The 25,476-nt window shown below is 36.5% G+C and overlaps 1 protein-coding gene across 2 annotated transcripts in view; it reads right to left on the bottom strand.

Annotated features, from left to right (window-relative positions):
* Nucleotides 1–21,144, bottom strand: part of apooa (apolipoprotein O, a) — a 43,137-nt gene extending 21,993 nt beyond the window's left edge. The window contains exons 1-4 of one of the 2 annotated variants that reach the window (XM_079815437.1): nt 21,088–21,144; nt 17,730–17,834; nt 13,532–13,654; nt 6,776–6,808 (exon numbers count right to left, since the gene is read on the bottom strand). In XM_079815437.1, coding sequence (XP_079671563.1) covers nt 6,776–6,808; nt 13,532–13,654; nt 17,730–17,834; nt 21,088–21,096 — 270 coding nt within the window. In that variant the 5' untranslated portion in view covers nt 21,097–21,144. The remainder of the gene's footprint in view (nt 1–6,775; nt 6,809–13,531; nt 13,655–17,729; nt 17,835–21,087) is intronic. The other variant, XM_079815438.1, reaches the window with a different exon arrangement.
* Nucleotides 21,145–25,476: the final 4,332 nt, after the last annotated feature.

Genomic DNA, 25,476 nt, shown 5'->3' on the forward strand with positions numbered 1-25,476 from the left:
CCAATCACGTGGGACACGGAGAGCGCCAGTTTGACTCTCGCGAGAGAGCCGGCGTAATTCACTTCTCTGATGAAGATTAGGCGATGTTATGAATAATATCATGAATTTTAAATGCATTTACAAGGCAGGAATAAACGCTGCTGCAGTGAGAGCAGGGCCTAAAATTAATTTTTTGCTTTTTTTAGAATTTACTGGCCATTCATATTTTTACACCGGCCATGAAACTGGTACATAAATTCAATAAAGTAATCAAATGTAAAATAGCATAGTTTTCACTGTATAAATTAAACATAGTTTAATCCTTATTAAACTTGAAAGTTATTCAGTCAAGAGCAATGAGTGATTTTTCTTCGTCTTTTGTTGTTTGATTAACTTTAAGGACACAGAGAGCAGCAGGTTTATTACGCTGCTGTCACTTTAAGAGCTAATGCACCGATCCAATATACTGATACACATGTGTTTTCTTTCTTAACGGTTTATGTTCACTTAAGACATAACTGTGTTTTACGAGGATACTTGCCCATGTGTTTTCAAGCGCAAGAAGACGTGAAAGAGACTTCAAATTAGTATTAGCGCGTTGTCTGAGACGGATGTTTGTGCACAGAGTTCCTTTTCACGTCTTCTTGCGCTTGAGTATTTCAATTGGCAAGGATTAAAGGTACCATGGCATGGTTTTTTTTATTTTATTTTATAATGTATTCTGAGGTATACTTATATTGTTAGTATGATTTTTACATCATAAAATGTCATAATTTAGAAATAAAAGGCATTTTTTTCTATACTGTTTGCCCTCTGGCTGAATGCCCTGTTTCAAGGGGCGTGTCTGCTGTGAGACTTCAGTAAAAACGCCCACTGTTGTGATTGGCTGACATCTTTGCATTTGAAATGAGTATTAGATTTTGAAGCGGAGGGGGCGTGGCTTAATGAGATCTATGAGGCACGGGCCTGCCAGAGAGACGGATGGACCTGAGTTCACTTCTCATCAGTTCTCTCAGCACGTCTCAGTTCAGTGAACTGTTGTAGTTACTAGCATATACTTCAGGTTATTAGTTTATTTCTAGTCGGAGGGGCTGTCACTCATGAAAGAAAGATAGTAACTTTAGTAAATGATGGATCAGCGCTGACTGGAGACGCGAACCGTATAGAACGTTTCAGTCCGATTTGGTGAACTGGTTCGACCGGTTCACTAAAAAGAACCAGTTCAAAAGAACAATTCGTTCGCGAACCGCACATCACTAATGGACCAGACGGAGCGATCTCTAACAAAGTTGTATTGTACTACTGAGTTGTGAGAGCGCTGTCAGCGCGAGTTTATTGTGTTTGTATCTGAGAGTTCTGAATAAACTTGTATCTGAGAGTTCTGAATAGAGTCCCAGTCACACCGAGCCCGTCTTCATCATTATTCTACCAACTTTGTAACACATGTAATGTACCATTACAGGAGATGAACGAGTTACCAGTAAGTGTTGATAATAGCATTATTTTTAGATATTTTCCTATCATATGAAAAGCGTCAGTGACGCGCATTGAGCACAGAGCGCAAACAAATACAGCAGTAATTGAATCTAATCAGTTTATTGTGGGGCTAGGCTGGCTAGCCCTGAGACCCTCACGCTTACCCCCCTTCTGCTTAATCTCGCCCCGCGTTTGGTGCCTCCGCTGTGGGCCAGATGCAGTACTGGGGGTCGGGGATGTTGAAGGCCGACCGGTCAATGCAGCCCGAGCTTCGGCGTGCGTGAGGTTTATCTCTAAAGACATGTGAGTCTGCCGATGTTGAGCAGAAACTCACGACTGTATGCACATTGTAGAACAGATAGACGCGACGAGGACGTAAAAACACACTGACTCACAAGATAGAAAACACGAAAACACCGTTCTGTCGGGAGAGAGAGAAGCCACAGCACGAATAATAAAGTTCTGTGTGAACTTGAATAATCAGCTACACATCAGAAATCACTGATCACAGATCAGAAGGAACTGAAAAAAGACTTCTGTTTTCATTTGTACATCCAAACACTGAGAAACTGCCAGCATTCACTCGTTCACAAGTTCTCTGGGCGGAGGAAAGGGAGAAAAATTCCAGATCAGCTCGTCTGGGCTGTCATTTTCTCAAAGGCTGAGAAAGACAGGCAGAACTCGGTTTACACCCATCAACATTTCTAGCCACTTGGGGACCATATACAGGCTAGGGGAACTCATATTAATGTTGAAAAACCTCATAAAATGAAAATTTGATGCCATGGGACCTTTAAACTTTCATGACGATGCAGCGCTAGCCTGTCAACTCTCCCGAGCGCTGTTCCCATTCATGTTCATGTTCTCACAACACTGCATTGCTAGAATTCATAAAAATATTACAGTCCAACAGGCGTTTCACACCGTTTCATATACGTGCCAACACTGATTTTTATTCGTATTTGGCACGTGTTAATTTTGGGCCTTAAGTGAGTGTTTTAGAAGGCAGCATATGAATTTAAATAAGTTATAGGTTCATAAAGAGCACACGTAAAAGTAGTTTATATATTAAAGCTTGTATGTATGTATGTACGTATGTATGTTTACATATATCATATATATATACAGGGAGTGCAGAATTATTAGGCACGTTGATTTTCTGATCATATTTTTTTCCAGGCACATTTGACCAATTCCAAACCACAGTAATCCTAATAACTACTATTGATTTAGTATTTAATAATGTATAAGTGATATATAATTGTTCATGAAGGCTCGAAATGAAAATCACCTTATATTCACGTGTGCAGAATTATTAGGCATGTTTTCTTTTACAGATAAATTGAGCCAAAAAAGAGATTTAACTCAGAATGAAAAGTCAAAAAGTATTAAATGCCCATGAGAAGGATGCAATACTAATGCAATACTAGACATTGCAGTTAAGGCATGACCATTGGACAGTGAAATGCTCGTTGGGTCAGCAGGGTCAGACAAAAACAGGTGGTGAAGAAAAGACACCTGTTAACTGCAAAAGAATTAAGAATTAAGGTGAAGAATTAAGGGTGAAACCATCAGGAACCCTTTAGTGTCCAGCGCCACCATTTTCCAGAGCTGAACCGACCTGGAGTCTCCAGAAGTGAAGGTGTCAGGATCTCAGAGACTTCAGTTAGGTAAAGAATCCTAAAAAATGACCCCCACTAGATAAGAATCACAAGCTGAAGTGTTGTAAAATACATGAAGAAGGTTTTTTTATAGGCTTTATGGACAGATAGGTTGAGAGTGACTCTTGAAGGACCAGCACCACATCCTCTAGTACCACTGTTTGAAGAATTCATCTTCCAGAATCTGGCAGTACGTTTTGGGAGTTTATTTTTAGTCCATCTCTGCAAAACGGACTTCAGAATGGACTAAAATGAACTCCCAAAACGTACTACTTAACAGGTGTCTTTTCTCCGCCACATGTTTTTGTCAGATCCTGCTGACCCAACGAGCATTTCACTGTCCCGTGGTCATGCCTTAACTGCAATGTCTAGTATTGCATTAGTATTGCATCCTTCTCATGGGCATTTAATACTTTTTGACTTTTCAGTCTGAGTTAAATCTCTTTTTTGGCTCAATTTATCTGTAAAAGAAAACATGCCTAATAATTCTGCACACCTGAATATAAGGTGATTTTCATTTCCAGCCTTCATGAACAATTATATATCACTTATACATTATTAAATACTAAATCAATAGTAGTTATTAGGATTACTGTGGTTTGGAATTGGTCAAATGTGCCTGGAAAAAAAATATGATCAGAAAATCAACGTGCCTAATAATTCTGCACTCCCTGTATATATACAATTATTTAAATGTATGTGTAAATTTAAATGTAAATTGAAATATTGTCAATATATATAATTATATGAATTAAACATAATTAATATAATATAAATACTATAAATAATTAGCAGCAAAAGACAGCTTTTTTCACTATAAACTGCTTTAATTTGGAGCTAGAGATACAGTGGGAGTGGCTGATTGGTCCAGTTTTGGTTTGCGGTCTCAAACTCAGAATAAAGCCGGCTCCGGATCAGGTTAGGCGTGTAGCGCAAGTTACCAGTTCACCTTCTTGAGCCCGAAAAACCAGAGTTTGCACAAACTAAAAAAACTGCTGGGTAGGAACTGAAACCGGCTTCATGCGACAGGCCTCAGGGAATGGAGTAAAACAGACATCAGTGTTGTTACTGTTAATTAAAACTAAAAGGATTAAAAAATCGTTTTTGTAAATAAAATTAAATATATTACATTCATTTAAATGTAAAAAACGAAAATGTTGCATTGGCAACAAAAGTTACTCATCTAAACTGAAATAAGTCATCAAAGCTAAATAGAAATATTATAATGGCACATAACATTGCATAATTTAGGCTGAAAATGAACATTTGAAAATGTTGTAAACGCATGATTTACGATTATCCCGAGGAGCCCGACACCGCAGTACTGACTGAAACGAAACTTTGTCTGAACAAGTGCAAAGGCCAGAGGGTTTAAAACAGACGTTGTTGATGCAATAGTCCTTGGTAATGCTAGTAGTTTAAAAGTGACATATTTCACTTTTAAAGACAGATGTACAGTATCTGAGCCACATAGAGCAAACATCTGTTCTTTGCACACACAATGGCTATACACTATATTGCCAAAAGTTTTGGGACGCCTGCCTTTGCATGCACATGAGCTTTAATGACATCCCATTGTTAATCCGTAGGGTTTAATATGGAGTCGGCTGCTCTAACAGCTTCAGCTCTTCTGTGAAGGCTTTCCAAAAGGTTTAGGAGTGTGTTTATGGGAATGTTTGACCGTTCTTCTAGAAGTGCATTTGTGAGGTCAGGCACTGATGTTGGACGAGAAGGCCTGGCTCTCAGTCTCCGCTCTAATTCATCCCAAAGCTGTTCTATCGGGTTGAGGTCAGGACTCAAGTTCCTCCACACCAAACTCGCTCATCCAAACTCGCTCATCCATGTCTTTATGGAGCGACGCTTTGTGCACTGGTCATGTTGGGACAGGAAGGGGCCGTCCCCAAACTGTTCCCACAAAGTTGGGAGCATGAAATTGTCATTAAGAGTTCCTTTCACTGGAACTACCCCTGAAAAACAACCCCACACCATAATCCCCCCTCCACCAAACTTTACACTTGGCACAATGCACTCAGGCAAGTCCCGTTCTCCTGGCAACCGCCAAACCCAGACTCATGGGATTGTCAGACAGAGAAGCGTGATTGGTCACTCCAGAGAACACGTCTCCACTGCTCTAGAGTCCAGTGGTGGGGCGCTTTACCCCACTGCATCCCACGCTTTGCATTGCACTTGGTGATGTGAGGCTTGGATGAGCTGCTCGGCCATGGAAACCCATTCCATGAAGCTCTACACACTGATCTTGAGCTCATCTGAAGGCCACAGAAGGTCTCTATTGACTCTGCAGAAAGTTGGTGACTTCTGTGACCCTCAGCATGCACTGACCCCGCTCTGTGATTTTACGTGGCCTACCACTTCGTGGCTGAGTTGCTGTTGTTCCCAATTCCTTCCACTTTGTTATAACACCACTAACAGTTGAGCGTGGAATATTTCGTAGTGAGGAAATGTCCCGAATGGACGCTTGAGTTCCCACACTTGAGTTCACTGAGCTCCTGAGAGCGGCCCATTCTTTCACAAATGTTTGTAGAAGCGTCTGCAGGCCTAGTGCTTGATTTATACACCTGTGGCCATGAAGTGATTGAACACTAGGCTTGCTACGATAGTCGGTGTTGCCGGTGTTACCGGGGTGTCCAGACTCAACACCGGTTACATCACTTGCCCACCGTGGCACCACCCACCGTCTTTTAGATTTTTTTATAGTAATAAAATAATTTAGTTCAGTTAGAGAACAGACAATACAAATAAAAACTGAACGTATCTGCTTAATAAAGCAGGATCCGACCGTGCGTCTCGGCAGCGGCAGGAGTCATTCATCAGATTTAAGAGTGAGGAGCTGACTGAGATAATCGCGGAAGATTTGGTTTCAAAGCGAAACGTAAAAGCGCCTATTTAAGGGAGTTTGTCATTTGTTTTGTTCTTGTGTTTTTCAATAAAAATAATAGGCTAATGAACCCACAATTCAAGCAACCCGCAGCCGAATTGGCGATAATTCAAAACCGAAAGTAAAATGTGCACGGCGCACAGAGCGCGCATTGTTTACTTTCGCCTGGCTCCGCAGTGCGAGCCTCCGCGCTACGCTGACTGTGCGCATTTATTTCTGCCGTGCGCACCGAGTATAAAGGCTTTACGAACGAACTGTTATTCATTCATGGCGTGCATCTCAATCATAGACTGATCAATGCTTGATCAGTGCCCTGACTACTGAACTAGGGAACTGATTGAGACGCACCCATGGCCTCACAGAGCGCGCATTTACAGACGAGCTGTCATTCACGGTGTGTGAATACGCAACACTGGCGCGTTTTCAGTTCAGAGCGGTCGTGTGCATGTTACCTTCGGTTAGATAGAATTAGTGATTTAAAAGCCTCCGCCGGTGATACCGCTATTACCGGTGTTGTCACACATCAATTAACCGGTGGGAAAATTTCCTCACCGTCACATCCCTATTGAACACCTGAACTCAGTGATTTTGAGGGGCGTCCCAATACTTTTGGCAATATAGTGTATGTTCAGAAATGTAGCATAGACTGAATACTGCCAACTATTTCTAAAAATAGTATGTGAAACCGCTTTTGAATGCAGTAAGCTATTCCGAACATCTGCGGGCAGCATGCGTGATGACGTGTGCAAGTGCTCATGGGTACCTGGACTGTCTGTTTAGCCGAGCTGGCCGTTTGCTGGACGCGGATCGAACCACCAGCAACCAGGACCAGACGGCAAAATCAGAAGCGCAATGAAGAGGAACCAAATCAACAGCATGAATTTCAAATGATTATAAATCACAATGTAAAGAGTCACAGATTACAGGAAAGAGCTGCATGCCATAATTCATCTCTCAACATTCAGAAACTAGTGTAACATATTCAAGTAATGTTCCAGATTCAGCTCCACTGAAAACATCTGTGACAAAATAATCTGAACTTTCCATTTCAATTTGTAAAAACAAACAAAAAGCATGTTCTCCTTGTAAACCGTCCCTTTCTTGTACCCTTGTATGTACCAGACGGAAGTTATGGATTCATTGTACACATGATTTTTGCTTGTTTTTCCTCAAACTGAGGGATTATTTATTCTTCTTCTCTGTGGTAATGGTACAGCAGGTCACAGATGCTGTACATGGAGATTTAACCTTTGACCCCGGGACATTCCTTGCCTTTAAAGCCACATTCAAAACACTGTGACCACTTTTGTGTCTGACTTCAAAAGAAGAGGGGGAAAGTTTTGTTTCTTCTGTGACTAATAAACTAAAAGCTTTCAAATGCACAGACTTATAGAATGCAGCTCTAGATCAGACAACAAAAGTAAAAAAAACAAAAAACAGAAGTGAATTTCGAGTGTTTAGAAATATCAAATCAATTAGACAGAATTATTAGTCAATTAGATTTGATATATATATGTATGTATTCATTTATTTAGTTTATTTTTGGCTCAACAAGAATTTTGAAGTAAAGTGTTACTGACTATTGAGCTAAAAATTAAACAAATAAATAAATAATCTATTTAGAAAAAATTTCTTAATAAATATTAGGGATGCACGATATTGGATTTTTGCCGATATCTGATATGCCGATATTTTTCAACTCATTTTGGCCGATGCCGATACCCATATATGTTTATTTCTTCACCATTTTGAGCAAAAACGTTTTTTTTTCATTCTGGTTTCAGATTTCTGAGGTCTCCTTACTAAAAGGATACTTGTTAAAGATAAATAAATGTTAATAAAGTTCTTCTTTATAATAAGAGTGTATTAAAAGTGCTGAAAATAACAATAATAAAGTCAGTGATTTTTCATCCCAGACAGATGCAGTTGTAACCTAAATATTTTATTTTTGGATGTAACGTTTGTGCACATGAAGTGGGGGTGGCATTGCATCAGTTGATGCTGTATTTAGCTTCAAAAAAAAAAAAAAAAAGACAATTATTTTAGTGCTCCTTGGATTATTTTTAATCATCCATTTAATTAAATTGTATTACAGATTAATAAACTGTATATAAAAGTATTTAATTTACAAGTGTCATGCTTGTGCTTTGACATCATTGCTGCTTTATTTTCGGAAAAAGAAGTGACTTTATATTAGTAACTTAATATTACTATAACAACAGCGCCCCCACCAGGCCCGGCTCCAGCTTTGAGATGCAGGGTGGGACAAGTGAAATTCCCGGTGGGTGGGCCCAGACTTTTAACATTATTTTTTCCCAGTAACAAAACTATTGTATAACAAAAGAGGCAGGTCTTGAAAGGAGCTCTTTATATTTACAGGGCTCAATGCAAAGGAGCTTTTCTACAAGTTCATTCTGGTCCAGGTTCATATCCTTTGAGGTTCCTAGAACAATTAATATGCAACATGCCAAAGTTAAGAGGTATAATACAATAAAATACAGGATGTGTCTCAGTCAAGAGAAGATCAAAACCCTGAAATAACACAATAAAGCCAGAGGTGAATATTATTTTTAAATGTATTGTCATAACTGTGTCCTCTTATGTCATAAATCAATTAATTCAATCAGAATAAGACAACACTGTACGTATATTACCAATCAAAAAAAGTCAGTATCAACAAAACCCATCAATGTATTTACACTTAATGCAACTCAGATGTGACATGAATGGATTTGCACTGCAGTTGCATAATCAGTGTTGGTGTAATGCATTACTAACTAATGAATTAATTACTTTAATTTCAAAGTAAAGTAAGGAATTACTCTTCATTTCTTCTGATGTGATTTAAATACTGTAGACTACAACATGTTAAATCTTATATTAAACTGTAATGTAACCTCTCTTTAAATATTTTGGTCAGTTCAAGAATAATTTATGCCATTTTATATTATTTATTTGAAAGAATTAAAAAGAGCAGTTTTATGTCTATCTTTGTTCAACTGGTCGAGATTAATATGGGATTTGGAAAGTAATTGGTAATAAGTAATGGAAGAGAAATAATTGGTAACGTAATCTAATTACACTGTTGAAGATGTAATTAGTAGCTAATAATTAATTAAATAATAGGCTACTTTTTAAATATGAAACTAAAACCGCCAGTAGTTTAGCTACTGTATTAAGACTAAAAACTGACTTGTTCAAAGTGCTCATTTATTTAACTGAGCAAACGACTGTATCTATGAATGAGTAGCTTACATAAATAATTTACTCTGAATCATTCAAATACGCTTATTATTGGAGGAATAAAACACAGTGTTGCTCCGAGACGCAGCGGTTGTGCTGTTTGTTCTGTTTTCTTCGATAGAGCACAAACACAATGTGTCTATGGAAGTTAGCCACTCGGTAACTTATTTTTTTCTTTTGTCACAGTGCAGATGAAGACAGCACTGTTGCTTGTGTGATAGCCATTCAGATCACATAGTTTAGTGGAAAAATAACAGAAATTATCATTCTCTGTAAAGAAATGACGCGTGAACAGGTGACGCAAAAGAGAGCGCTCTAGACGCGGCTCTCTGCGCGCACTTTGGGTATGGTCACGCGCAGAGAAAACAGCGCACGAGCGAGTCTTTTTGCGTAATGATTTAAAATCGTTTGAACGCTTAAAGGGTTAGTTCACACAAAAATGAAAATTCTGTCATTAATTACTGACCCTCATGTCGTTCGACACCCGTAATGCTGCGTTCACGCCAAACGCGAATAGAGCGTCAAAATCGCGTCTACCCCGTCTAGTTTGACGCGTGAACATTTTTAATCCATTCGCGCGTCCACAGCGAATTGGACGCGTGTAAAAATTGAGCGTTTGAAGCGAAATAGACACGTGTTCAAGGCGCTCCAGGAGAAATATGTCATAAAACACTAATCTGCCTTTTTTCATTTTCATTAAAAATATATATTAAACATTAATAGGCAACTCCTACATTATCTTCACTGCATGTATATTTAAATATCCTTAAAAAGTAAAGTTATGAAACTTCTCTTTGCCCTCAGTCAAAACGATTTGGCAGACAAGAAATTATAGATTCATGAGAGCAAAGATCGGCCATTAGATTCACACAAGATGAACCACTACAGAGACATCAAAGTCAGCGGCAGACGTCAGAAGGACTGGCCGAGGAAAGGCTGCTCTCGCCGGGGTTAATGAGCGCTGAGCGCCCGGTGATCGCCTGGATCTCACAACTCCAAAAACACAAGATTATTATTTTTAAATAGGCACTCTCTTTATAAATAAACCACAGATTTGCACTTTAAACAACTACATTCTCACCTGAAAAAGTCTTAAAACTAAATTTTGTGACACAATAGTAGTATTTTTAAATGATGCAGGGTTTCTCATCACGTCACTTCACCACGTGACAGCAGCGAGCAGGCTCCTGATTGGTTAACGCGGCGCAAATTGATGCCAAAGTTCAGATTGTTCAACTCGGGCGTCAGACGCGAATTCGCTTCAAACGCGTGAATGCACAAAAAACACCACTCGAGCAAGACGCTCAATTCACGTCATTCATGTAAACTGGACACGCGAATGAGGCGGAATCGTGTCCATCGTGCCGCGCAAAACACGTCTAACGCACTGCGGGACCTCCAGACGCGCGTCAACGCACCTTTCCATTGACTTAATATTGAAATCACTCGCTCCTGACGCTCTATTTGCGTTTGGTTTGAACGCAGCATAAGACCTCCGTCTTCGGAACACACATGAAGATATTTTAGTTGAAATCTGATGGCTCTGAAAGACCTCCATTTGCACAATGCACTTTACACTCTCAAGACCCATAAAAGACACTAAAGACGTCGTTACAAAGTCCATCTCACTACAGTGGTTCTACAATAACTTTATAAAGCGACGAGAATAATTTTTGTGTGCAAAAAAAACGTAATACCGACTTATATAATGATGACTGATTTCAAAACACAGCATCATGAAGCTTCGAAGCGTTTTGAATCAGCGAGTCGAATCATGATTCGGATTGCGTGTCAAACCGCCAAACTGCTGAAATCACGTGACTTTGGCGATCCAAACCACTGAATCGACTCACTGATTCATAACGCTTCGAAGCTTCATGATGCTGTGTTTTGAAATCGGTCATCACTATATAAGTCGTTATTTAGGGTTTTTTTGCACACAAAAACTATTCTCGTCGCTTCATAAAGTTCTTGTAGAACCGCTGTAGTGAAATGGACTTTGTAACGACGTCTTTAGTGTCTTTTATGGGTCTTGAGAGTGTAAAGTGCATTGTGCCAATGGAGGCCTTTCTGAGCCATCGGATTTCAACTAAAATATCTTCATTTGTGTTCTGAAGATGAACGGAGGTCTTACGGGTGTCGGACGACATGAGGGTCAGTAATTAATGACAGAATTTTCATTTTTGGGTGAACTAACCCTTTTAGCTGAAAAAAGAGACTTAAATCAGGCTTTCTAGTTTCTAAATAAAAAGCTGATTTTTTGATGGCAAGCAACCGAAAACCATGATCTCTCTCAAGAGAGCCGGGCCTGGCCCCCACTAAATAGGCTATATATAATGTTCTACCGGGCGGGCACTAGGACCTGGAGGAGCTTCAGCTGCTGCGCGAGCTAGAGAGTGGAGAGACGCGATTGTGCTTGTTTTGGGCTAATTTAGTTGTGAAAACCTGGCAACCCTGTGTTGATTCACAAATTCAGCATTTAAAAAATGTCAATATAAATCACCATACATGAAATGTATTTGCTTGTTTTCACTTCAAGAATGACCACACGGCTGACATGATCTTATCGCTATAGCAGTCCTTGCATACGTGAGTTATTGCAGGCTCATATCAACACGTTATCATATCGGCAAGGCAAATCGGCGTAATTTTTCCTATCAGCCGATGCCGATTTTTATATTTTAAAGCGTTTATCAGCCGATTCCGATGTCGCGCCGATAATAACGTGCATCCCTAATAATATATATATATATATATATATATATATATATATATATATATATATATATATATATATATATATATATATATATATATATATATATATATATATATATATATATATATATATATATAATTCTTTTTTTTGGGCTCAAGATTTTTCGGTAACACTTTACGTTAAGGTTTAATTAGTTAACTACATTATTAAAACATGTTAAAAGTAACAACAAATGAATCCTTATTATAAAGTGTTACTGATTTTTCTACCAATATTATAATCTAGTATGAGTGTAATAAATTGTTTTAGTTAAGTTAAACATATTTGCATCTCATTTAATCCTAAAATAGATCCAGTTTTAGGACAAATAATAATGATACTAAAGGGATAGTTCACCCAAAAACGAAATGTTTATGTTTATCTGCTTACCCCCAGGGCATCCAAGATGTAGCGTCTTTGTTTCTTCAGTAGAACACAAATGAAGATTTTTAACTCCAACCGTTGCAGTTTGTCAGTCGTATAATGCATGTCAATGGGGATATTTTAGAGTATGAGAGCACACAGAGATATGAATCCATTTTAAACCATGCGGCTCGTGGCGACACATTGATGTCTTAAGACACGAAATGATCGGTTTCTGCGAGAAACCCAATAGTATTTATGTTATTTTTTTACCTTTTATCAGATGAATGTCATCTAGTATTCCCAGCGCCATAACTTCCGGCGAATAAGGTCAAAATACCGGCGCGATCAAAGATATATAAACGTAGATGCCTCATTCGACCGATCCGCGCAGGCACTAATGAGGAATCTATGTATATATCCATGATCGCGGCGGTATTTTGACCTTATTCGCCGGAAGTGATGGCACGGGGCCGGCTGATGCAAAGCCATAGAAATTTTGTTTATACATTTTTAAATATGGATATTTTTCTTACACAAACGCATCGATTTGCTTCAGAAGGCCTTTATTAACACCCCGGAGTCGCGTGGAGCACGTTATTTGACGGACAGATGCATTTTTTGGGTGAACTATCCCTTTAATATTACATTGTGACATTACATAATTTTTTTTTTACAAAAAAACTGAACTATATTTTATCCCAAAATCAAAAAAATAAATGATATTATACATGATCTGGACTGGATTTTGTGCGATATCCTGGCTGATTGGTGTTGTAAATGATTGATTTATTCTAGTGATTGTACATGATGATTATAGAGCGTTTATGGTGTTGTAGATAATAATTAGGAACATATTCTGTCATGAAATGGAGATAGAAAAGCCATGCAGAGCAGATTAGCCAACATGCTGCAACTACTGCACGCTTATGCCATGAGTTTAATGCATAAATATACTGTTCCAATAACAATAAAAATACTGTTTTGGTCAGTGCACAAATTCAATACTATCTTGTGATTATAGAACTAGGACAGAGACCGTGTGAGTGAGCATCCTGATCAAGCCGAGCTTGATTACAGTTAATCGGTGCACAAAAGCAGCTCTGTGTATGACGCGAGGTGAGTGTGCTGGTGTTAATCTAGCGGAGGCTGTACCTGGCACCAGCTGGCATACGGCTCGACGAGCTTTCTCAGTGTGGAAACGCTCTCCTCCACCGACCCTTTCTCAGGCTCCACATACTGGATCTTCTGCTGCGGCGGCCTCGTGTAGAGAGACAGCTACGAAACAAAGTTGTGATATGTTAGAAAACCATCATTTCCGTAACATTAAAGGGGTCATGAACTGGCTTTTTTAAAATTTTTATACTGTTATCTGAGGTCAGCTGATGACGTTCGCGTGTTTTTTACATTCAGAAACATCATAATGAATAAGTAACAGGCCATTCTCTGCCCTGGTTTTGAGGCTCTCTGAAAAACGCTCGGTTTTTATGGGCGTGCTGCACTGAAGACTTGGAAGTAAACGCCCACGACTAGGATTGGATAAGATTTGCATATTTAATGAGCTTCAGCTCCTCTGAATTGGGAATTGTTTTGAAAGCGTGTGGGGAAACGGCAACCGGAATGATTCGCCCACAGGGCTCACAAAATATCTTTATCAAACAAACACAATGATTCATCTCTCATCCACCCGTGATTGATTGGAATGTTATTTTATATTACTTGGCCTGCCCGATCGGTGGATATAACCGCAAACTGTACACACACACACACACACACGCGCGCCCTTCAAATATCAAGTCAAGAGAGTGAACGCACATCAAGAAAGGAATGTTATTCCACTATTTAAGATAGCCCGTCAGCAGGCCAGGCTTACGTTTTGGTAGCCCGTCTGGAAAACACATAGCCCCGGGACGTCCGAGTCTGATCCCGAATCGCAATGAACCAACAACACTACAAATAAAGGATTCTTCAGCCTGTGACAGTGTGCTAATGTATGTTCAGTTAGACACGTACACATAATCAATACGATCTGTAACAATGCAATACTATCACATATAAAAAACATGTTTTACTCACATTAGTGTGTTGCTTCAATTCGTCAATTTGTAACGTTAATCTCAACCTGTCTGCAAATCCAGTCTCTTGTTTACAAACGAATCCGCGGTGAAATGAAGGAACAGACGCGCAATGTCTTCCCCACGTGAGCTGGATATTCATTAAAAATAAAGTTCATCCATGCATTCATAATATTGGAATCCGAATGAAGCTTATGCGGTATGTTTATTGCTTAGAAGTTCGATGCGGTTTAGTTCTATGTAGGCCTATGTCATGTCAGGCACGAATCGTTGGGCAGGGCTACAGAATCAGGCGTTGATTTTCTTCTGTTGAGGCGGTGCTTCACCACACTCTGAGAGCTCTCGTTTTCTGGGCCTGGTGTCTATAAAAGCTTTTCTTTGACTAACAAGGACGTTTTCAGCTCTGAACCCTACAGGATATTCTTATGACCTTTTATATATCAAAAGCTCAAGGGAAAGTTGATTTCTCAATTCATCACCCCTTTAAACTCTGGTTTGTAATGTTGATCATTCAGGTTCTAGGGAACATCTGGAACATCTTGACCACAAAGTCAAAGGAAAAACTATGAAATTATATTTTTCATGAAGAAAACTATGCCTGCTTCAGGACTAGTTTTTGACGATTTGTTGCATTTTGACATTATTTTCATGACAATTAAGTACATTTTCCTCTCATTGCCGTAACAAATCCAGACATTTTACTTTTGAGTTTAATGTTAAACTCTTGTTTGTAATACAGATTATAAGGACAGATCATTCAGGTAGTGTCGAACACATTCGGGTCGAATTTCACCCTAAAGTTAAAATAAAAAATATGAAATTATATTTTGCATGAAAAAAACTACACCTACTTTATTTTGACATTATTAAGCACATTTTCTCTCATTACCGTAACGCATCCAGACTTTTTATTGTTTTTTTTGTAATTTCTCATGTATGCAATAGAGTAAAAATACCACAATGCAATGTTTTTTTGTTACTGAAATCAGCATGAATTTAGACAAATACTACGGTGTTCAAATATTGGCATTAAAATGCAAAAATTCTGGCTTAATTTACTTTATGTAAAACTGACACTAGCCGCGTTTCCATAACCTTTTAAATTGCGCAAATTGAAATTGCGAATTGAAAATACGCCCAATGGAAACACGTCAATTTCGCAAAAACTCCCATATATCGCAAAAAAGTTTCCCTCGCATGAGGAGGATATTTTCGCAAAACTGCAATGGAAACAGTTTTTCCGCATTTACAGGTCACCTGGTACGGTGACGCACTGCTGCCACAAACATATTTTCTTTACTCAATTATGTCGTAATAACGAGATGTTATGTGTTTTAACAAAATCTTTTCTCGTAATAACGAGATCTTATGTCGTTAAAACGACATATATTTTCTCCTAATAAGGGCAGTGGCGTAACTTTAACCTAGTAATGACAGACCCCGGTGCAGCCACAAATATCATAACTATAGGCCTACTGTAATTAAGACATATAGTCAAGAATTTATTAAAACAGAAAGACGCTATAGTTTCAGCCTTACTCAGAGACCGCGGAAACATGGCAGTTACGCACGTCAATCCATTCCAGACGATCTTTGTTTACTTCTTATTTATTAAATATACAGGCAATTAGTTGATGAAACATTGATCAAAATTAAAATACAATTTATACAAAATGAAATTAATTTTAAAGACTTTCTAGAAAATAAAACTCAATGAATCGTGCCTAACCCCATGTCTCCAGACATATTGCGCATCTTATGATGTAGCCTATCTTACTCTGCTTATACTGCTCACTTTTCATAATAAACATATGACATTTTTTAAATAATATTATAGGCTAATATTTAAACATAGCCTAACAGTGAAACTAAGTAGGCTACGTTTTCTTTAACCCATGGCCGATGAATGCGTCGGCGCCTTCTGATGGATTTTTTCCTTTATGAAAGCGGAAACAACTCACAATACTCCGTCATTTTTTGCCATACAGATAAGTGCAAGATATAATTATAAACTATAAACTGTCTACTTTTATTTGTGTACACTCACAATAACAAAGGCCGTGGACTCAGGCAACATATTATTTTGCATGCACTCCAAACGCTGACTTCATTTTTAAAATATATTTTGTTTATTAAACGCAATGTTTTTCATTTCAAAAGCATTTCTAAATTCAGTTAATATTTCCAACAAACGAAATTCCAAGCCAAAATAACGAAGTGGTAAAAGAAATTCAAACATTTTGCTCTTCTACAGTATATGTGGCAATGCGTCACAATAACCAGGCGTGCGTAAAAGTCTATCATTCTTTACTGATGGGTTAGGTTAGGTTAGGTTAGGTTAGGTTAGGACAGAAGTATGTTTGGTATGTTTAGTATGTTTGGACAGAAGACGAGAAAGAGTTCTTTATTAAACTCATAAAAGACAATAGAATGACAGGAATACTGGATTCTAAACACAGAAATGCCACATTATCATGAAGACCTTGAAGCATATGAGGGAGAAACACCCACAAACACCTCATACGTGGCCGCTCAAGTATAAGGGGCTTTCCTTGCCATTAATGCTTGGATAACACACACGTCTCCTTCCATTAAAAATAATGGCTAGTGTGGTGGATGGGATATACAAACCTAACAACATAGGTGGCATAATTTTTGGAATGACCTATCACGAGTGGAAAAAAATAAGTTTTAGTCGCATGAATGCTGCTAATGGAAATGCTGTCATTTAGCAATCGTTTTTGATCGACATTTAGAAAATATTGCAAAAGTTTTGCGCAAATCTGTAATGGAAACGCAGCTACTGTGAAGTTTTTAAAAATACCTCATCTGCACAAAAAGCTATGTTAATGTAAAAATGACCATTTCCTTAACGTTGAACTATAAGAAGGAGAGATCAATCAGGTTCTGTCAAATTTCACCCGACAGTCAAAGGAAATAATACGAAATTATTTTTTTTTCATGATGAAAACTATGCCCGTTTCATATGACTATTAATCATTTTTTTGTATTTTGACATTTATTTTCATGCCAGTTCACCCCCAATTCTAATTACCGTAATGCATCCTGAGCTTTTCTAAATGCTATGGTGATTCTCATTACAGAGAAACAATACACTGTTTTTAAAAAAAAAATCAAAATCATGAATTAAAGGCAGTACAACAAATACTATGATGTTCAAATATTTTTATTTGAATTGTCATAAAAACACACATTTTTTTGTCTGTTTTGTTGATTTTAGGGTTAAAATGTGACCCTGAGAAGTCTATAAAAAGTACCTCATCTACACTCAAAGTAGTGCTGGGTTTGTCATCAGCGGTGGCGGCCAGAACAGAAGCTGAGATCAATCCCAGAGTTCCAGAGAGTCCTGCAACCCCTCCAACCTGTCACAACAGAACAGAGAGCATGAATGAACCGGTCGGAGGGAATGTCCTGATACACAAACCCCCATGCTATAACACAAAACACTGCAGAACTTCACAACGGCTTCTTTATCTGCAGACAGTCCGCTCTGTACTCACTCAACACACACAGAATGTTTCATGCACACAGACACATATTTACTCAAACCCACACACAGTTGTTTTGAACACATTCAAGGTCCCTCATGTCTGAAACTGTGAGGGATTTAATGAGGGACACAATATCAGAAAGTGGAGGTCAGATCATTTCATATACGGGTGTTGAAGACACACAAACGGGTTATATTTTGATTCTCTTGATATTCACGTCTATTTCCCCTTCGCACACTCAGGATGCGTATGAGAAATTAATACCACTGCAATTGATACATGTTAAGTATAAAGTTAAAGGGATAGTTCACCCAAAAGAAAAATTCTGTCATTTACTCACACTCATGTCGTTCCAAACCTGTATGAGTTTCTTTCTTCTTCTTTTTTCATACTATTAAAGTCCATCAACTGTTTGATTACCCATATTCTTCAAAATATCATCTTTTGTGTTCAGCAGAAGAAAGAAACTCATACAGTTTTGGAACAACTTGGGTGAATAAATGATTTTTAGTGAACGCCATCGGCCCACATCCATTGCATTTTAAACCCGTAATATCCTATACTACATATAAACTTATCTTGGCAAACTACATATCATTTGAAAGCTTACAAACTCTAGTTTTCATATTTGCTAACCCTGTTTTTCAAAATATATTACAGAGGAGCAATAATTTTGCAACAAGAATATTTTCATACTCAAAAGGCGTTCAGACCTTTATTTTGAAATAGCGATGAACAGAAAAAATCATGAACGATAGATTGGGGTAGAAACCTTTTTGTTTTCATGCCAAGAGTTCAAAAGATAACATCCATTAAATTTTTTGAGAAAAAAAGGTCTGAAAATGTTTTAATATAAAGAAAAAAAATTATAGATTCTCTATTTGTGATGTGGCGGCTAGCTATAACGCACATACATGTTCTTTTTATGTGTTTATTAGAGGTTGAATTCATATCAAACTTCCCATACTACTTCTGAATAGGATGTCTACTTCATAAATTGTATGAAAATTAGGAAATGCAGGCGCCCTTATATGGTAAAAAATGGAGCTTGGATGTCATTTAGTTAAAAAGTTTGGTATTGCACCCAAACAAAATCTGACTGAAAGCTCATTTTTTGAGATATCAACCTAAAATTTGGAACACAACTTGTTCAGATTTTTGGCTTTGATTTTCTTGCAGTTTTAGAGTCCAACATGTTTTGTAAAATATATCTTTTATATAAAATATTAAATATGATATTTTTTTACAGGTTAAACTTGGTAATTCTGTTATTGTAGCAATTGGTGTTTGTTTCATATTCAGTCAGTCATCAGTGTTATTGTCAACTAAAGCCAATTAAAATTATGTTAATTGAAATTATGATAAAAGTATAAATAGATGAAAAAACTAAAATAGAAATGCTGCCTTGGTAACTAACTAAAATAAAATAAGTTAAAGTTGAAGAAGTAAAATTGCTAAAACTAACACTGAAATCAAACTAAAACTAAATAGAAACATAAAAAAATGACTAAAATTATAAAAATAAAAAGCTAATTCAAAACATAAATACTATTATAGTATAGAAATAATACTTAAATAACATTAAGTGTAATACAATTGTTTAAAGTCATTGTTTTCACATTTTCAGTACTCCAAGTATATGTTTTGTAATTTTGAGTATATATAAAGATATTATTTTTAGGTTCATGTTATCAAAAGGAAATATTCCTAATCAATATATATATATATATTTTTAAATATCACTTTTTAAAATTGCTCTCATACACTGATCTAGTTAAATTATATATACTGTATATACAGTACCGGTCAAAAGTTTGGAAGATATATATATATATATATATATATATATATATATATATATATATATATATATATATATATATATATATATATATATATATATATATATATATATATATATATAAGAAGTCTCTTCTGATCATCAAGGCTGCATTTATATGATCAAAAATACTGAAAAAAACTGTAATATTGTGAAATATTATTAGAATTTAAAATAAGGGTTTTCTGTTTTAATATACTTTAAAATATAATGTATTCCTGTGATCAAAGCTGAATTGAGCATCCAGTCTTCAGTGTCACATGATCCTTCACAAATCATAATATGATGATTTATGATATTTTTTATAACCTGTGATACTTTTTTTCAGGATTCTTTGATGAATAAAAAAGAAAAAAAGCATTTATTTAAAATATAAATCTATTGAAACAATCAATAATAAATTAATGTTTATTCAGCAAGGATGTGTTAAATTGATAAATGATAGCAAATGTTTCTATTTTGAATAAATGCTGTCCTTTTTAACTATTTATTCATCAATAAATCCTGACAAAAAAGTATCACAGGTTCCAATAAAGGAATAAATTACATTTTAAAATACATTCAAAAACAAAACCATTATTTTAAATGGTAATGTCTCACAATATTAGCTTTTTCTGCATTTTTTGATCAAATAAATGCAGTCTTGATAAACAGACTTTTTTTAAAACGTAAAAATAGTAATGTTTCTAATCTTTTGACCTGTATATATCAGTGGTGCCCTCATAATAGAGTTAAACCACCATCAAAACATCGCTTTTAGTTTCTTTCTCGGATTAACGGTGTTTTATTGCCATCTCGTGTCCAATCGTATATCTTAATCGTTGGATAAAACCGTTGACCTGCTATAAATGTGAGATTTATAAAGCGTTATAACCTCTAATGTCATCTGACACTTTCAGCACAAACAGTGTCACAGTCAATAAAGACAGACTGAACTTTTACTGATAACACTCAGAAAACTACGAGTTTTAAGCAATAAACCAAGTCTACATAATTAGAGCATCTTAAAATAGCAGATAGGATAATTTCTTCATTTAAACAAGTTAAATAATTAATTTTGTTTTATATATTCTGTAGTGTCCTTGTATTTCCTGTCCTCAAACGCCTTTTTAAAGCTCAAAAACAAGCATGATCATCTTCACAATAAACTGAACGGACCTGAAATCAAAGCAGGTGTGTGTTTACGACTGAATAGCGCGTTGTGAGTGTATTAAACGCGTTATGAGTGTATTCGCAGGATCACAGTCACGAAATGAAGGACCGGCTGAAGTTTTTCATTCTCACCTTGTACATGTTCCCGTCGTCTTCTTCTTCTTCTGCTCCATTGAGCGCCGCGACCAGACTCTGTGCGCTGACTCCATCTACAGTTCATAACGTGCAACTACAGCCTTCAAATATACTTATTTTTTGGCATAAATCTGTTCAACAGCATTAGGGCATAATGTAGAAAACATTGCAGAAATTACAAACAATTTCTAATAATAATTTTGCAATAGAATTTTTTTTATTTTATTTATGTATGTATTTATTTTAGTGCTGTCAAATCGATTAATAGCGATTATTAATCACATCTAACATACAAGTTTGTTATATGTTTTTTAAAATATATATGATACATTATATATAATATTTAAAAACATATTATGTAATAAACTTTTATGTTAGATGTGATTAATTGCAATTATTTAGAGTTAAATAATGATTAAGTATGGAGAATATTGTTTGTTGATGTGCACAACATTAATCTCGTCTTCGGTTCAGGTTTTTTAAATGTATTTATTAACTTATTTATTAATTGCTTATGAAAGGGAGGGGTCCTGATCACTCTGTCGTGGTTTATTTTGTTATAAAAACCAGCTGGATGTACATTATCCCGCTTATTACATGGCTACTTGTCTCAAGTAAATTAGACACAAAATATTGTCTAGAGTTTAAATATTTTATTAGCTCTTACGCAAAGCTTCCGCGTAGAAAAACAGTTCCAAACTGCTTTAAGCCTTTATCTATTGCTGTACATATTTGTTTTTACCACCATATCCTTGTTTTTACCTTGTTTTGTTTTACCTTGTTTTTACCACCATACCACCATTCAGGCAAAGACTGAAAGACTCAGGAGGAGTTTCTTCCCCCAGGCCATCAGACTCCTGAACTCAGTCACGTGACTTCACTTCACCCCCGCACACACATAAACATACGGTTTTTTAACATTAACATCCACATACTGCAATTGCACTGCACTTTACTTTCCTATTGTTACTGCGTAACAACCTGTAATAAACCTTGCACATTATACTTCTTTATATATACATATATATATATATTTTATGTTAACCACTTATTTTTAAGTCTACAGTTTATCTCACTTATCATATCCACATATTTTTTATATTTTTATTTTATCTTATTTCCTATTTTTATCTTTACTTGATTTATTTATAATTCTACTTATGTTAATACTTTTTATTCTAATTTTATTCTATTTCTATTTTAATTTCTTGTAACTGTTATTTGCACTGTCCATGGAGCGGACCTGTTTACATTTCACTGCCAGTTGTATATTGTGTATATAACTGTGTATGTGACAAATAAAACTCTTGAATCTTGAATCTTGAATCATATATGTTGAAAAATTAATGCTGAAAGGGATAGTTCATCCAAAAATGAAAATTAGCCCATGATTTACTCACCCTCAAGTCATCCTAGGTGTGTATGACATTCTTCTTTCAGATGAATACAATCTGAAATATTAAAAAATATTAATCTGAGTTATATTAAATCCTGGCTAATCCAAGCTTTATAATAGCAGTGATTGTAGCTCTGTTTTTGAAGTCCATAAAAAATTTCCGTCAAATAACTGCTCCACGCGGCTCTGGGGGGTAAATAAAGACCTTCTGAAGCGAATCAATGCGTTTGTGTAAGAAAAATATCTATATTTATAACTTTATAAAGTAAAGTTCTGGCCGTGAAACCCTTGAAGTCTTCCATTGTAACCCGTGGTGGTTTAGTGTTTCTCAGTCACAAGATGGCGCCAGACAGTCAATGATAGCGGAGTGACACGTTAAGCATAAGTAGTACCGGTCAAGTTAACTCGTAGAACCCGGATGAGCGGCGCGAGTGACCAATCAGAATCAAGTATTCCACAGAGCTGTGTAATAATTAATGTAATTTTATTTTGTTGTGCAATCCATGCGTTTTTAATTATTCTATTGTATTCATAGTCAATTAGTGATAAAGTTAAGGAGTAATTAATCATTTTTTTGTTGAGGGTTTGTCTAATAATTATTATTAAAGCTTAGACCATTGTCCGATCTTAATCAACACCACAGCTTACGTCCCAAGTGACTCAAAAATAGGCTATAAACACAATTATGTTTTGATTTGAGGCATTAGCAGAGTTTTTCCGCCATCTAGTGTTCAGGAAGCGTACTGCAGTTAAAAATATATGTTGACTAATCGGATGTTTTTTAATCATATCCATAAATGGTTTAACGCTTACACATACATTTATTATATACTCCTGGGACCCAAGAATAAACTTTTGTCCACTGTAGTGGACGTTATATTTTAGGGAATTTCTCTGACCTCATACATGTCCCATGTCACAGTCTGGATGTCCTGTAAAGAGCACATTCGGGGCTTTGCAGAGATACCAAATGTTTGGAGGTTTCCCCAGGACAACAACAACTTCTTGGTCTTCAAATACGGCTGACAATAATGTTTAGCACTCTTATGGAAATATGATAATATTTTTTTATTATAATTTAAATCGGATTAATTTTCAAATTGTTTGTGATAAATCAACATCTCAGAAAAATGTTAAGGGGTTTCTAATCAAAATATGATTTTCTGTTACAGAACAGGGCATTGATTTCATAAATGTCCACTGTAGAGACGCCAGGACTTAAATCATGTTTATCAGGCATTCTGGAGACATTACAAGTGAATAGGGAAAGCAATTACATTTCAATTTTCCTATGAAATAATATATATTATTATGAAAATGTTGCCAATTATTACTCCCATTATTACACTTCTTTTTTCATTACATTTTGCACCAAGAACACATTACTATGCAAATTAGATGCAGTGTATAGATACATTGTATTGAATGGGAAAATCCAAGTATGGCCATTTTACCCACATATTTCATAAAGTAAAATGGTATATCAATGCATTTCATTATATCTTTCATAACATAGTTCAGAATCATATTTAAACAAAGTTTGTTTAAAAAAAAAACTTGAAACCTAAAAATTGATTGGTGAATTAAAAATAAATCCCATTGTTTTTGCCTATATGCAATTTCATGTCATTTTATTTTTTAAACAACTGAGTCCTGGTGTCAACTACAGAGGACATATCATAACATAAAATATCATTTTTCAAAAATGTTTTTTTTTCCCAATTGTTTCTTATTCTAATGACATTAAAAAATACTAAATTAAAAAAAATATTAATAATTCCTGGGTCCAGACGGATATATTATTTTGTTTGTAAGAAGGAAAGTTTCCATAATGGAAATTTAGATTGTGCAACTTAGCTGAAACTCTTTAACTGGTTTCCTAGCAACCACTACAGACAAGTTTCTGACAACAAACATCAAGGCCAGTTTTACAGCAGCACTTCTGTCTGTGTGTCAGTCAGTCAGCCAGTGAGTGTGTGTGTGATTGTTATGGAGGAGAGGTTGATACTTTCTAAACTTCATAAACACCAAATAATATCAGAGAACATTGATTCTAAAATGCAGAAAGATCCTTTCTCTGTCAGAATGGAGATTTATGAGAATTGTGCCAGAAGAATTCAGTCATACTGGAGATCGTGTAGGGACAGACGGATCTTCAGGCTCCTGATGAATACTGTGCGCTCAGCTGTGAGTTCCCATCAGATATTTGAGCCAAATGGATTTTAATATGGCTTTCAAAAGACATAATCATAATAATAATAGTAATAATAATAATAATTTTACATTTAAAGCATAGAATCACACCAGTGTGATTAGACTTTTCAGTGTCACGTCACAGTTCACGTCATCAACTGCTAAAAATGTGAAAAATGTCATATTCATAAAGGCCTGTACACACCGGGACGAATATCGCGCGCTTATCGCCAGCGTTTTTCGTGACGTTTTTTGGCGCGTCTTGAGTGTTCACACCCAAGTGATTTTCACTGGCGATGCGCCGAGTGAACGTGCAAATTCAGTAGATGCGCTCCCGGTACACAAGGTGGTGCTGCGGCACTTTACGCTTCTGACACTCGCTTATCACACAGAAGATGAAGAGAGACAGTATTTATGTGCTTGCCATAACCATAGATATATTATGTCTATGGCCAAAACCATTCACACACTTTTTGCTAACTAGCAAGCAGCATTAGCAGCTCATCTTCTTCTTTGTCTACTTACTACTTCTTTGTCGTAACAATGTGTGCTTGGCAAGACCGTTTTGTGCTTGAGCGCCACCCAGTCATGTTTTACTGTAACTTCAGCAGCTCCAGGCACGTTACCAAAAGCGCTGATCTCATTGGTCGGCCAGTTTTTAACGCGCCGCACCAAAATAAAAAACAAACCGAGGAGTTTTTTTAAAAATTACACTTTTATGCGTGGCGTTTTGCGCGTTGGTGTGCACACTCACATTGACGCCCTTTGTTTAGTCACGAGGCGTTAAACGTCGACAA

Source organism: Gobio gobio (genome assembly GCF_949357685.1).
Source record: "Gobio gobio genome assembly, chromosome: 4".
Taxonomy (NCBI): domain Eukaryota; kingdom Metazoa; phylum Chordata; class Actinopteri; order Cypriniformes; family Gobionidae; genus Gobio; species Gobio gobio.